Below are 14,950 nucleotides of genomic sequence, written 5' to 3' on the forward strand. Positions count from 1 at the left end.
CACCATCTCACTAGAACATTTTACTTCAGCTAAACATTAGCAAGCCCAAGTGAATGACAGCAAAGCAAATTCTGCAAGTACTAGTGTCTCCATGCCACTTCGGGTACAGCATCCTTCAGCTTTTAAGAAAAGGTGGCAAAGTACATCAGGTGTGTCTGAGTGACAGACCTGTTCTGTTTAGTCAGGATTACCTGCTTATAAAGAAGGTGAACATCTACTTTAGTTTTGAATTGACAAGTAAAAATTTCTGATGAGGGTTGTGGTGCTAACTGACATCCAAATGCCGAGGTGGGCAACAATGTCTCCTCCACTGGGCCTTAGACTTATTAACAGAGCAGAACTCTGATAGTTACAGAATTATTGACAATGATTAATACACATATACAGAGAATATCAATTGTGTTGCTTGATGGCAAGGGACAAGACAGAGAGTGAGGAGAGTGAGCTCTTTTTATCTTTTTTTTTTTTCCCCCACTCCAAACATTTTCTTCTTTGCTACAAAATCAGATATCTGAAAAATTTATAAAACATAGGCATACCTAAACCTACTGTGGTCACATGCTCAGAATACCACAGATCACTTTTCTACAGCAAAATCTTCCAACACTGTAAATAACAATACCACCATATACTAACCAAAATGGTAATGACCAAGTGAAAGTTTACTTTAATTTTCTTTTGGTTTTCTTTCCTTTTGGAAGAGATACTTCATGCTTTATTAGAATTGCAGAGACAGTTGATACGTTTAAGTGAGAGTGATATTGCTTCTAGTTACAGTGGAAGTCATAATGTGCTCTGAGCCACACATCAATTTATCAGCTCTTACAATTAATCCTCTTATTAAAAGAGATCCTCAAGGATTATGGAATATAGTGAGTTAGTGTATGACTTTTCCATTATTCTGGTCCAAACCTAGCATAACAGATGTAATAAAAAGAATTTCAGCATTTTTCATTACAGAGTTTTATCTACCCCACTGAAAATCATGATGCTTCATAGTCTCTTTACTTGTAAGAGGTCCATGACTTGAAGAGTCCTGGGCTTTTACTAAACAGCACTGGAATGGAAAAGAGGAGGCTTGTTCTTAGTAAGAGGTTTAGGCAGCTGTTGTAAGACTGAGCACACACTTGCTTGAAAGAGAGAGAAATGGTGGGTAGACAGGGAAAGAGGATTTTTTAGAATGTCACAGGCTGTTCTGTTCTGTGAGCCGCTCAATAGCACTCATTTTCAGAGCACTGATTAAGCTTAATGACAATCAGGGATAGTCGAATGAAAGGTTTTTGGTGTGACAAATTTGACAAATGAACCCTGAATACTTGAGGATGATGGCTTAGGTGGATTCATTTCAGAGCATATGTTTGAAAAGCCTTTGAGTTCCTTTAAAGCTTAGACCTACCAGATTGCTTTATATCAATACCAGAGAGGAGGGAGTGGGTGTGAAGAATCGGAAGGGAAGGTCAAACTTTGGCAGTTATTCTTCCTAGTAAGAGCAGAGTCTATCTTACCATACACGAACATGACTGAAGTGTCTGGGTGGGATTACTCTTGGTTAGGAACTTGGAAACCATAACTTTAACCTACTGTGTTAACAGTGATTGGGATCCCATTGTAACAGATACTGCTTGCATAGGCGAGACAGTATGTAGAGAAATCCTGTTCCACACAGCTAACCGACTAAATATACTAACTAGACAAAAGCTGTCATTCACCTTTCACAGAGGGGAATCACAGCATTTCCAGGTACAGGACTTCTTCACATAGATTTTAGGTCCTGCTGCTTTTGTTTTAGAGTGGTGTGGTAGCTACAAGCATGGATGGTGAACAGCCTAATCATGTCAGCCTGTTGGAAGTGACTTCCAAGCAATGACCAGTTTTGCCTTATCAGGTAACCACAGCACAGGTTTTGGAGCTGTCCTGAAGTGATTTGCTCACGACTGCATAGAGTCTGTGGCAGAGCCAGGAGCCAAAGCCAAAGCTCTGGCATTCCCACCCATCATGTTGAGTGGGAAATGTCCTCCCCAGCTGAGATGTTGTCCTATTACAGTGACATCGACCCACTGAACAAGAGGGATGACAAGGAGCCTGTGGGGGTTTCATGTGGTGCAAAGGACTGTGTCATTTCCACCTGAGATAATGGGATGCAAGTGCTGCCAAATCTGTGAATGGATGAGTAGGAGGTTGTGTTGTTGAGGAACAGATTGCTTCAATGAGAGTACGCTGCTCTGAAACCTAAATCATCTGCATTTAACAGTTATAAGCTCTTTGGAGCAAAGACTGTGCATAGCGAATAGCTCAGTGGTGATGTGACTAGGGCTTCTGGGAGCTTTTCCTGTACAAGTATCATCCAGTTTAGGCCATGTACTAACACTAAATCAAAATATCAGTGTGGAGCAAATGATGAGCACTTTTAGTAGGCCAGGTCATATAAAATATGTTCTGAAAAATGGTTTTGTATAACAAATATCAAAATATTCTCCATATATTCAGATAAAATCATTTTATAGTAATTATTTCTCATTTTTTATAAACAAATCTACTTTCCAGGTAATATTTAAGAAAATAAAATAGGAATGGAAGAAAATATATATAATCTTTTTGTCAGATCTCTTGTTTTGATATTAGATATCGCAGTGCCAAAACCTTGCAGATAATTTTTTTATCAATTCAATTCATATTTATTCTTAGTATGCAAGTTCTAGGACCATTATTTTGCAATCTGTGTATAGATCATTCCATAAATTAAGTCATTTTCCACTTGAAATTTTATTTCAGAATAGAAATCCCTATTGGCATCAACCTCAGCTATACATTATCTTCTTGGAAAGCTGACCTTTATGTCCTAATAAATCATCATGGGATGCAAGTCTAGCAGTTGTTTTGTCTGCTCTTTTAATTAAGAGTTTTCAGTTCAAACTAACAGACAGTAATAAGCTTATATCAGAAATGCATACATTACTTCATGGACAAGAAGTAAGTTTTTAAAAAATAAAGAAAAATATTTGTTTTAATGAGAGTGGATCAAATCCTAATATCAAATTATCTGGTGAGAGAAGTCCTACTAAAGTAAATAACTGCTTTTCTTTGAATTAAGTAAATATTGCAGCATCAGAGTCCAGAGAACAGCTGCAGACAGTATTTATAAATGCTGTAATTGACTCAACAGTAAAACACAATGACAAAGATGCAGCAAAATAGATGCTATTTTATGTTCTGGAGCTGAAATATTGTCATCTTTGCCCGGTCGTCTGGATAGAGATTTCTGTACAGCAGAAAGACTGAGTGACTGACATACAGATCCTTCCTCAGTCAGCAGGGGAGATGGTGAGTTCTTGGGTCTTCTGACATGCAGAGTCTTGTATTGCTCACTTCTTTTTTTGTTCCACTCTTCAGATTTTTAGTCCCATGAAAATATCCTTACATGTTGAATTTGGTAGTAATAAAAGACCAAGAAACAAAAGAAGTGTTCTGTACTCTTACAAGATGTTTTGTGCTCCTTTGTTTGGAGATGCTGCCAATTTTAACAAAAAAAATATTGATGAATGTATCCCCAGATGGATTGTTTCTCTTCTGTTTTATTTTACATTCGTACTTTTCCTGTAATAAAAAAATCTTCTGTTCCTTCTTCTTCCAATGATGTTCTAGGTTTGTTTTAGATTTAGTTACTTGTTACCAAGAATCTCCTGAAAATTACATCCTGTGATTTGATACCAGTTAATCAAGACTTTGTGCATTCCTGTCCCTTTCTCAAAATGTTAGTCAGCTCATCAAATTTGGACAAAATCAATCTGGATGTGGTTGTGCTGTTAACTCATTAGTTCTGTCTTCTGTTCCCTGCACCAGAGCTTTCCAGGAAATCTAGCAGTCCTGAGGATGGGTGTTTCCTTCTTCTGTACCAAGAGAAAAACAAACTGGCAGGATCTCACCTGCACTGGTGAATCAGAATGAGAGAGTAGGAACTTGCCATCCATCTAAAGTGCTGGCTAAACATCAAACAGTCCAGAGATTTAAAGGATATAAACTTTTAAATATTTATGTGCTGAAAAAAAAAAATCTGAGAGCTGCAAGCAGCGCTAAAAATGTGAGAAAACAGAGAAATCTACTACTTTCTCATTGTAGATCAACCAGGTCTAGAACAAGCATGTATATAGCAGATACCTGAGGATAGACAGGAATTTCTAAATCATTTGTACACTTTCAGCACAGGTAAGGCAGACATGCAGTTGGTTTTGGAGGTAAGTATGGTCTAGCAAGTGACTAATGCACTGAATCATCTTCACTCAGAAGAGTTATTACAAATAACTCAAGCCAGAGGCTTGAGAGATATACAGTCATAGTAGTTCCTGTATGACCAAGTCCACTCATCGTGTTGTTTTCTATGGTCATTAGTATACACAAAGAAGTGGTTCAGCTCAGAGGATTGTCAAAACTTTTTTCCTGTGGTGCAGGACTTCCCAGCTCTTTTTTGGTGACTGGAAATTATAACACCTCCTTGTTTCCCAGTCTCCCTAATTAGGTTGATGGAGAGGCCTCTTTCTTCACAAAACAAGGCTATGTATCATTTGCTTAAATGTCTTGAGTTTGGAAGAAAAGATTCCAGGAATTACATTCTTATGCATATAAGATAATGGGCCATTTTTCTTTTCTTTTTGTAAAGACGAAACATGAAATAAAAACATTTATAGTCAATGTAACCAGAACACAGTGTACCGCACTGAATCATCATCATGGTTTCAAAAAGCAGGCAAAATAACAACCTAAGATAATAAAGATAGACTTGCTGCATAATTTCATTTCTTGATGCTGATCCAGTTGCTGTTGTCTTGTACAGGGAAGGACTGGATGTGTCTTCTTTTTTTAATTTTTACTCTTGAAGCAGAGTGTCATCCACAGACTAGAGTCACACAGTGCTAGATGCTTTAAAAACTGTTCAACATTTATTGTATTCTTCCTGTATACGAACAAGCTAAATTAAGGTCTCATTTTAAATCTTTAACAATGAAAAATGATGTGAGAATTTAAGCAGACTTCTTCAAGGATTTAATTTTAATAATCCTTGTCTTGCAGGCTGGAGATATTCTATGAGGCACACCATTTATTACTTGTGGAAATGAGAATCAGCTAGCAGAGGGCTGGAAAATCCTTTATAAATTCTAAGGAGTTTCCTGAGCTTGAAGGCATTTAAACAAGGTTGGCTTTCCAGTCTAGCTGAGACATCTTCACTCAGAAGAATTATTACAAATAAGTTGAGACAGAAGCTTGAAAGTTTTACGGACATGATAGAGCCTGAATGACCAAGTCCACTTACCTTGTTGTTTTCTGTGGTTGTTACATTAGCTTACACAAAGAATTGGCTCAGCTCAGAGGATTCTTCAGAGCTTTTAAAGCCACACTATGAAAGGAAGGCTGTATTCAATTACTCGATGAAATATCTAGATGGATTGCTCTCACTTCTGGTCTCTACTAACTAGACGTCCTTGAAACGTATCTTGTCAAAAAAACAACATAAGCTGAAATGCAGATGTAAATGCTTCAGATATCTTTTAAACTTTGAGATTTGTGTGTGTGTGATTCTGTTTGAGGGGATTTAATAAAGTCACCCAAGATAAAGTCTGCATCTCTATCTTCTGAAATACTTCTCTATGCATTTGTTCTTTTAATTGTTACTGGATTTGAGTGAGGGAAGCTCACACTCATTTAGATGATAATTGAGTAACAGACAATCATTATTTTGGGGCTTATCTCGTGCTTTAAAGGGGATGTGACCAGGGAATTTGATCATTCAGCTATAGACAGCTGTTTCATGTTTACATATATTTTCCTTTTAGGAAAGGTGGAATCATTCTTTCTCTCCCTATTCCCTCTCTGGAGACAATGACCTTTTTCTTTCTGGACACTGGTAAGATGTACTCCCTGCAAATGCTTCCATAAGGGCTAAAAGATTAAAATATCATTTAGATATGAATGACATTCGGTCACTGAGAGAGAAAATCTTCTGACAAGGATTTACTTTTCATTAAAAAGATCTTAATGAGTTATTGTAGAAAAGTCTTGATCCCAGACAGTGTATTTTATGTAATATCATCCTTTGCGGGAACTAGCTGATGACTTCTCTGACCTCAAAGCTATCCTCAGGGCTGGGGGGTTTTTGTCAGGCTTGCTTTTCTCTGCAGATTTCCAAACGCTTCCTACAATCAGTATTAGCTCATGATATCTTCAGAGTATAGAAGATTACTCTTTTTGTTGCTGTAATTGATTATTCTGCAGCCACAGACATTTTTGCTAGTGCTTTTCTCCTATAGACTTGCTGGTAGCACCTCAGATCTTGGTCATTAAGGAAAATAGGTAGTGGATCTGCTACTGCTGTTACCTCATACAGTTACCTGAAGTCCTAAGGTTGAGAGAAGAGTATTCTCACATTAAACTAGCCATCTTTTGTTTTCATGTACTCGGAAAATTCAGAAACTGACCCCAATGTGCATACATTTAGATCACCATGAATCAAAAGGCAATATTTTGCCCTAGGATGTCCACTTTCCAGTTGCTTTCAAGAAGAAGCTAACTTGTGTGTATCTGAGGACCACATATGACCTGAACCTTGCCTTCCCAAAAGGACAGTGAGAGGCTGAAAAAAATTAATTTGTCATCTGCTGAGTGAAGAGAGAAGCAGCCTTTGAGCTGCCATACAAGTCAAAGCCTTTCCACCTTAACCTCCGCTCGTGTCCAAGCAGGTTCTGAGGTCCTTTCTATTACCATCAGCCTGGCATTTTACAGCATTGGCCCACAAAGCAAATGAGATGACTACAGTTCTTACTATCACTAAAATAAAATGCAAAAACCACCATGGAGCCATTGAAGTACTTGCTAAGCTCTAGCACCTGCAGGACTCATTGCAGGCAACCTCTTTGTCTGAAAGTTGTTTATTTAGCCTGCAGGACAGAATATTTGTCTTCAGACCAGTCTGTAAAATGCCTTCACAGACTGTCAGTATCAATCACAAAATAGTAAATTGTATTTATGTGGGCCCAAACTATTATTCTGCCTGCTTGACTTTTTTTTCTCCATACCTATTCACTTGATTCCTAATTTATAAAGTTCATCTACCTTGTTGAGCAAACCAGATCCTAAATGAACTGGGGAGGTCCAAACATATTTGCTATTTAGTTCTCAACACCTGTTATAGCCTTTATGGGAGATGTAATACTGTCTTATTAAACTTTATCCTCTACTTTTAACAACCATCTTTTTTGGCTACAACAGAAACAGGAAGGTAAGTCTCTTGGAGTATTTAAATCAGTGTTTCACTGACCATGAAAGGCACTATCTGCAAAGCAATCAGTAATTAGTTCACATATCTCACTCCATGCAAGAGAAGCTAGCTGTATATAATAAATATGAACTACATAACTGTTTAAGCTTTGAATTGGACCTGCTGCGGTATGTCTGGTACTCTTGGTCAAAGTACTTCTGGCTTCGGATTCAGGACATTTATGATATATATTTACCATCACCTAAAATAAGTAGGTCACCGCTGTAGAATTATGCAGGTGTGTTCACTGATACAAAGTCTTTTGCTAACTTTCAATTTCATTATAATTATTCTTATAACACACCAGAAATGGTATGAGTAGCAATGCTACCTCATTTAGTTTGAGGTTGAGAAGTAGAAGAGCAAAGGTTCCCACTTAGATCAAATCAGAAGGGAGGAAAGAAGTTCATCTTTATTACAGACAGTCCTGAGACAATTTTCTTCTGCCTTTTACTGTTCCTGCTACAGCCTTCCCACCTCCTCCCCAGTGGGGGATCTGGATGCAGCATGGCTGATGTCAGTGTGAGAGAAGTGATCTTTACCAGTGCTGCTTCCCTGACTCCTCTGGGTGTTCCTATGACTGTGTTGCAGTAAGGAAAATATCTTAAAGGTTCCTTAATTCTTAAGTCAGGTCCCTGAGTACTGGGGTAACTCTTTTCTTTGTACTCTCAAAGAGAGAATTTTACAAGGAACCCTTAAAATTCATAAAACACCCTGTGTAGAGAGTACTGTTTCAGTAACTTTCAATGCTATCTGTGTAGGTGAATCACCATGTCAAATAGTGCCTATGTTAGTGCTAAAAAATTTACTTAGAAAGGTTTGGAGAAGGTGATGACAGCTCTTCTACATGTTCTGTAACCACCACATGTCTTGTCTTTCAGTTTGCTCCTACTATATTTCTGGATTCAGGTGTATGCCCCAATGTGCTGCTACCACGTACCTTGTACCTCAGCCTACAGGTCCTGTTCCACCTACACAAGTGCTAATGAATGTGGCTTTGGTAGGAATCATACTGTCATGGACAAGAACTGGGGGAAAATATGAAATATGCATAGGAAACTCCTCATAATTTTCAATTTTCTTTTCCGCAAGCTTCCATTTGAATTTCATAATAAAAACTGAACTTTTGGAAGAGTGAAGGCATTTCAGCTAAAATGTGTATTTTTTAGAACATCTGTGGATCAAGCTAGCTCAGTGATGCATTCTTAACAAGAGAGATAGTGCATAACTTCATGAAGCAATTTACTACTTCAGAAATACTGGCTGAAATATTTTCTGGATATTGATTACTGATCAAACAATCTGCAAAACAATTGAAATTAAGTGGTGAAACAAGGACAGAGCTACAGACTTGGTTTTCTTTCAATTTCTAGAATGGCTGTTGTTAGTTATTGCATATTTTTAGAGATTATATACAACCATAACAACATAACTATAACATTAACCGAGCAGAAAATACGGGCAGTCTTATGGTGTGTTAGTCTGAGATTTTATCACACCTACGGTTTAGCAGTTTCTTTTTTTCAAAGACCAAATAAAGTCTCCACCAGAATGCAGACCACAGACTTCTGTCTGTAAATCAATGTTTCTCTGCTAGGAAGGTGAGGAAGACCTGGGGATCTGAGTGCCAGAAACCAGAGCATAGCATATGACAAAAAGCAGGAAGAAACAACACAAGCCAGTGCTGTAAAGAAAGGAAAGATTATGCTGACCATAAGCAGATGGTCTACACTTGCCTCTTTTATCAGATTCATGAATCTGGGTCCAAAACGCCACGGCTTGTGTCTGTGGCACTGTAGGGAGCTTACAGCCATTTGGGAGGCACGCTGGGAGGCCACTGCTACCATGTAAACAGCATCGTACATCAGAGCTGCTTCAGTCTGCATGAAAAAAAATAGAAAGGCTTTAATTAATATACACCTTTGTGCCCGGTCCTTGCTTTTCTTCATTAAGAACTGTTCCCTCGGGCTACTGTTATGGAAAAGGCCACTACTGAGCTTTCCTCTGAAATCTGAGGTGCAAAAAAATCCATTATTTTGCCACTCATATTGATTTCAGAGTATTTTCAGTTGAGCATTGGGAAAAAATGTACATTGTATAGCTACAGGAAGAGAGAGGAATGTGGGTCCAGTGTAGGAAGGAGCACGCAGGTAGCTCTGTGGCATGGAGAGGAGTTTTAAGAAGTCTGAGATGATACAGCAGTCCAGGTCCCATCCTCCAGGCATGTCTTAGGGCCAAGCACTTTGCAGTACCCAGCCTTCTATAGATTCCTCATGGGATTTGCCAAAGATTCTCAGAACCTCAAGGTGTGTCATTCGAAAGCACCATGCAGGTGCTCAAGCCAGTCTCTGCTCAGCCTACAGGTTGGTGTGGCACAGTGACATGGCACGGGAGCATGTGGGAGGGCTGCCCAAGTGAGGCCCATGCTAGCTCCCCATTGCCACTCCTCTCATGGCACTTGTGGGATTGTTTTCTTCCCCAAGGTGTAGGCAGGGCCTGCTTGCCAGGGAAATCAATCCCACTGAGCACCTGGAAGGTATCCCACCAGACAGGTATCTACCATCTCCAAGTGTCTACTGCCATCAAGGATCTCGGCTTTTGGCACAAATGTGTGAAATGGCCCCAGTGAGATTTGGCCAGGGCTGTTCCCCTGCCATGCCTCCCTTGCTGTCTTAGAGAGAGGTGAACTCTCCTTCTGAGCAGCCTTTTTTGATGATTAAGTTGGACTTATACATTTAACTTGTAGTTGTCTAAGACAGGACAGATGAATACAGCCCTTAGACACTTAAATATTACTAAAATTACTGGATGCTGGTTGTACATCTGTGTTTCTTTTGAGAATAGATGTATTGGTTTAAAAATATGCCCAGTAAGCCTCAAACTGAGATCACACATCATCACCCTTTATCATTGGGAAGTTTTAGAAAAATCTCACCTTCACCTTCGCTGTGCTTCAGTACTCTCATGTGTGAGGTGGGAATGGCCATGTTTTCCTTAATGCACAGGGATGCTGTGAAAATTACATGCTTATCTTTCTTGTAAAGCTACTGAATAATTAAGTAGGGGCCTTAAAATAAAGTACTAACTCTGCAGATGGGAAACTGCACTCATCTATATGAACCGCAAAGCTAATCCATTTTTTATACCTTTCTTGTGCAATTCCTTTGGGAAATTAATAGATTTGATTCTTTGTCTGTTTCATTTACCTAAGTAAATTACAACAGCATCGGTCTTATCAGCAGTGGAGGTTTTTGCTGGCAATCAAATGTGATCTGAATTTATCAGCTAATCTTAGTATACTGCAGATGAGGAATCGATCTTGACGCAGTTGTCAGGATCTGCCCAAAACAATGCTCCCACAATCAGAGCAAATTGAAAACATTATAAATTGTGAGGCAAGCAGGAGAAGACAATAACAGCTGTTCTTAGTGTTGAGTGACTTAAACGAGATACTTGTTCCAAGCGGACCCAGAGACTAAAGGCCTGATCCAAAATCCTTCAAAATCAATGGAAAGATTCCCATCAATGTCAATAGACTTCAGATTGGTTTTTACATTAGACTGGGGGATTCAGGATCGAATTTTACTTGAGCACTGGAGTCCCAGACTGCCTGTGTCCCAGGCCTAGAAACTCTGGAGATACTTGGTGAAAATATTTCGGTGGACTTCACTTTGCATTCCAATCTGGAACCACCAATGCTTTTACTTGATAACATGGTGCATTCCACAGCATTTGCATGTTGGCAGCATTGCCAGACTTTGCTGTTTGAATTTCATGCATGTGTAACTTGTTACTCATCCACCCTGCCACGCAGCAACTGTTATATTACCTCCCTTAGACTTTTATTTCTCCCCTCACTGTTGTTCTGCTTTAGGGCTTGGGGTTGCATGGAGGAACAAAAGGTCATCCTATTTTCTGAAGCAAACCACCTTATATTGATGTCTGTACTTGTGCATAAGAAGAAAGGGACTAAGATTTAGTCCCGGAACTTGCTTTTCTGATTTTTGTATTCTATTTAAATTATTGCAAAGAAACCCAAAGATCTCATTAGAACAACTATGCCTCTGGGTGCTGTTTGGGCATAAAGTGGGATGTGAACTCAAAACTGTCTTAGTCATGCCCTGCTGACTTCCCACAAGTTGACATCAGAGCAAACAATATAGCATGAATCAGAAGGGAGAAATCCTGAGTTAACAATAGGACATATAATCCAGATCTCCTTATATAGCGCAGCTTGTCACAGCCTTATTGTCTAATGAAATATAGCAATATTGCAGCTCTCCATCAAACTGAATAAGGAGAACTTGCTATGAATATTTAAATGGTCACAGACAACTAGGAAGATGCTTTCCTTGGTGCTCATGTTGTTTCCGAGCATCAGGGACACTAAGAGATTATAGAGATGCAAAGAACAGGGTAAGAGTCAGAGATACAAAGGAGAGCGTAAGAGTCTAGTAAGAACTTTGTTTTTCCTAGTTTTACAGTTGGGTGAATGCAGGTGAATAGCTATGTGTGAATAGTTACCCTCTTAGATCTTGTATATTCACATCAGAATTTCCCAGGTACGGCTTTCTCCCCTGCTTTGCATGTGAGTGAGCACAATGGTACTGCCCAAACAAGCAATACTTTTTTGAAATGCTAGAGATAGGACACATAACTCATTTCTCTTTAGGATGTTAGGATGTTTCAAAATTTTCCCTGCAACCATCTGCAATAAAGTCTATTTCATATCACTTTAAACTCCACTCAATACATAAGATACATTATCTTATATTGCAAAAACATGGCAACCCTTCACCCGCAAAACTGTATTGAGTCATGCTGTCCATGTAACTGTTCCTATTCTTTCCTTTACTTCTTGGTGGAGTGGTAGGGAGGAAATCCTAATTTCCTGGCTTGATGATACCTTTCATTTATCTTTAAATTATATCTTAAAAGCTGGAGTTGCTGTAGATGATGGAAATGAAGAGAAAGGGCACTTTTCCAATTTAAAAATGCTATTACCTGTCCACATGTACAATATCTTTCCCTGCAGGTTATAAATTGTATACCTGCTCTGAAAGTTTTTATTTCCTGTTATGTTCTTCACTCCATGCAGAACATTATTAGAGAAATGAGGCAGCAGTATATACATTTGACAACAATAGGATGAATGATGTTAGCTGGAAGGCACCATGATGGAGAATTCTCACTCATCGCTAGAGCTGCCCAGGAGTGGTTTGTCACACAGATGAGTTCAACATTGGTCCATGGGGAAATGCACTTCTGTGTAGAAGGAAGTCTGTTTTGGGGATGCAGTTTCAGCATTTGCATTGTGAAATAAAGCAGTAATGGGATTGGTTCATATCTGCTAGAAGAGCATTGTAAAGTGTGCTGTAGACTCCCTGCATCGCTGTGGTTGTTCACTTACTGTCATCATGCCATCGAGGAGGCCAGTCTCTGGTTTCGGTGGCGCCTGCAGACGCTCCATTGACCATTTCTCAATGACCGACGAAACTTGCGGGTTCTCGATGTTGAGCAGGCGAAACCCTGTCATATTTACACCACTGTATCTGTAGGGTTCCAGGTCTAATGCAAATAGATCCTAAATCACCGTTAAGAAAACAAACAAAACCAGATGTAGTATTTTTAAAGAAAAATGTTCACAAGGTATGGTTAGGCCAAAATTGTATCTGATTTTCAATCCAAAGCTCAAGTGCTGAATTTTTTTCCCTGTGAACACTCTGCTTGCCCTCAAAGCCTAGTCATGACCACTTCAGTTATAAATCTGAATAAACCAAAGCTATGTGAAATTTATGACAAACCACATATCTGCTTTTTGGAACGTAAAAATCAGTTCCCCGCAACAACATTATTTTGCATCCAACCTGCACAGCAGTATCTAATTTTAATTTATAGCAGTTCTCTAACAGTGTTACAGCTCTGACAAACCAACATGAGGAATTAGCTGGCCAATGTCAAGTTTATTTCTCAACTCGGAGAAGGAAAATTCCAAGAGATGTCAAGAGCAATAAACTTTTACTACTTATGAATCCCATTTTTCTCCTGCCTTGCCTCCTTCAGGTGACTTGTTGCCAGTATGTCTAAAGGACATGTCAGGCCAGTGCACAGTAAGTCCATGCGCTTCAGTGCTCGATGTTTACAGGGCAGGAAAATAATGGGTATTCTAAGTGATATAATTGTGTGGCACACTCCACAGCTGTATTTATCAGGCAGTGGAAATATGATAACTGTTTCTCAAAGCCTGAAGGCTGTTTTTCAAAACAACTTCTTGCTGATCTCGGCAGGCCAGTGAAATGAAAAATGTGTTGGTCATGGTTTAATACCACAGTAACCATAAAATTTACAATAACACAATGCCGAGATACCACCAGCACCGCTTACTGCTTGTTCTAATATGTGCTTTATACTGTCTCATGCATATTGGTGGTGGTGGTTAACATTTTATGTTAGATTGTTTATTGTATTGTTTATTGTATAAAACTTGATGTTAAAATGGGCTCAAAGAGAACTATTTCAAGCTACTGCTTCAAATTCCTAACAGCTAGAGAGTCTTTTCTGATTAATAAATTGACTATTGGATTCAAAATGATTTTTCACTTCCACATAAAATTTTATATGGAAAGGAAATAAAGAATAAGCTGATGGACATGATATAACACAGCCCTCTAGGACTGTTCTAGCAGTATTGGCTCTTTGCTATCTTTCTAGTCTACAATGCAAATGGACCTTAAGCATGGATTGAGTTATATTTATACATAGCATGTAAGTTAAAATAAAGGAAAAATGCACTGAAATAAGTATTTATAGATTTTTACCATAAAAGAAAGTTTAAGGGTTTTCTTTTAATATAAAATTTCCCAAGTGGTGTTATACATATGTGATTTTGTGTTTTTATAAATAAATTAAACATTTTAGTGATCAACCGCACCACCCACAGTGCCTGACCTCAGCTCCATTTCAAAGCCGTTCATTCATTATTTTGTTTCACTCTGATCCACCTGTACCCACAGCTCCTCCTTAAACACAATACTGAAATTAATTTCATTGTATTAAAGTGTTAGCCAGCCCCACAGATACTGCAAAACATCTTCCTTACAAAATTGTGAGTACTGATATTACTAAGGAGTGTTAGTACTTATTCTCCAGGGGTTTCCTTGAATATTGGTAACAAAGATCTCCTAGAAAAAGTGGAAATTTTTATTTGTCTTTTCTGCAACAGAGAAAATTCTCTCCCAAATCTTTAGTGTTCCTTACCAGTGTTGTAAAAAAGTAGTGGTAGTATTCAGTCATCATTCCCATGGAGAGAATCTGTTAAAAGAGATTGAAAGGTGAATGTACTTTACTCTGGATGCTTCCAGTGTACTGCACTGTCATTTGAAAAGCATAGGTTAATCTGGAACAGTATATTACAGGTCATGAAAACTTGATTACAATAAAGCCTACGTTTTTCTTCAGGAGTAAAAAATATCCTAATGCATATAAATTATGTTTTTATCAATCACCTCTGCTTCAGAAAGAGATTAAAGATTGTAAAACTTCCAGGACAAGAAAAATTACTAGTGATAATGAGAAGCTGATTTTTAAAAAGTGACATTCTTAGTCTGCAGTTTAGAAGTGTTAAAAAGGAATTTACTAACAGAC

The 14,950-nt window shown here is 38.5% G+C and overlaps 1 protein-coding gene across 7 annotated transcripts in view; it reads right to left on the minus strand.

Moving 5' to 3' along the window:
• Positions 1-14,950, minus strand: part of GRIK1 (glutamate ionotropic receptor kainate type subunit 1) — a 178,038-nt gene that overhangs the window by 43,073 nt on the left and 120,015 nt on the right. For all 7 annotated transcript variants that reach the window (XM_074858159.1, XM_074858160.1, XM_074858156.1 and 4 more), the window contains 3 exons: positions 14,564-14,617; positions 12,717-12,890; positions 9,043-9,186 (listed from right to left, as the gene is read on the minus strand). In XM_074858159.1, the coding sequence (XP_074714260.1) occupies positions 9,043-9,186; positions 12,717-12,890; positions 14,564-14,617 (372 nt within the window). The remainder of the gene's footprint in view (positions 1-9,042; positions 9,187-12,716; positions 12,891-14,563; positions 14,618-14,950) is intronic.

This window comes from Strix uralensis, chromosome 2 (genome assembly GCF_047716275.1).
Source record: "Strix uralensis isolate ZFMK-TIS-50842 chromosome 2, bStrUra1, whole genome shotgun sequence".
NCBI lineage: Eukaryota > Metazoa > Chordata > Aves > Strigiformes > Strigidae > Strix > Strix uralensis.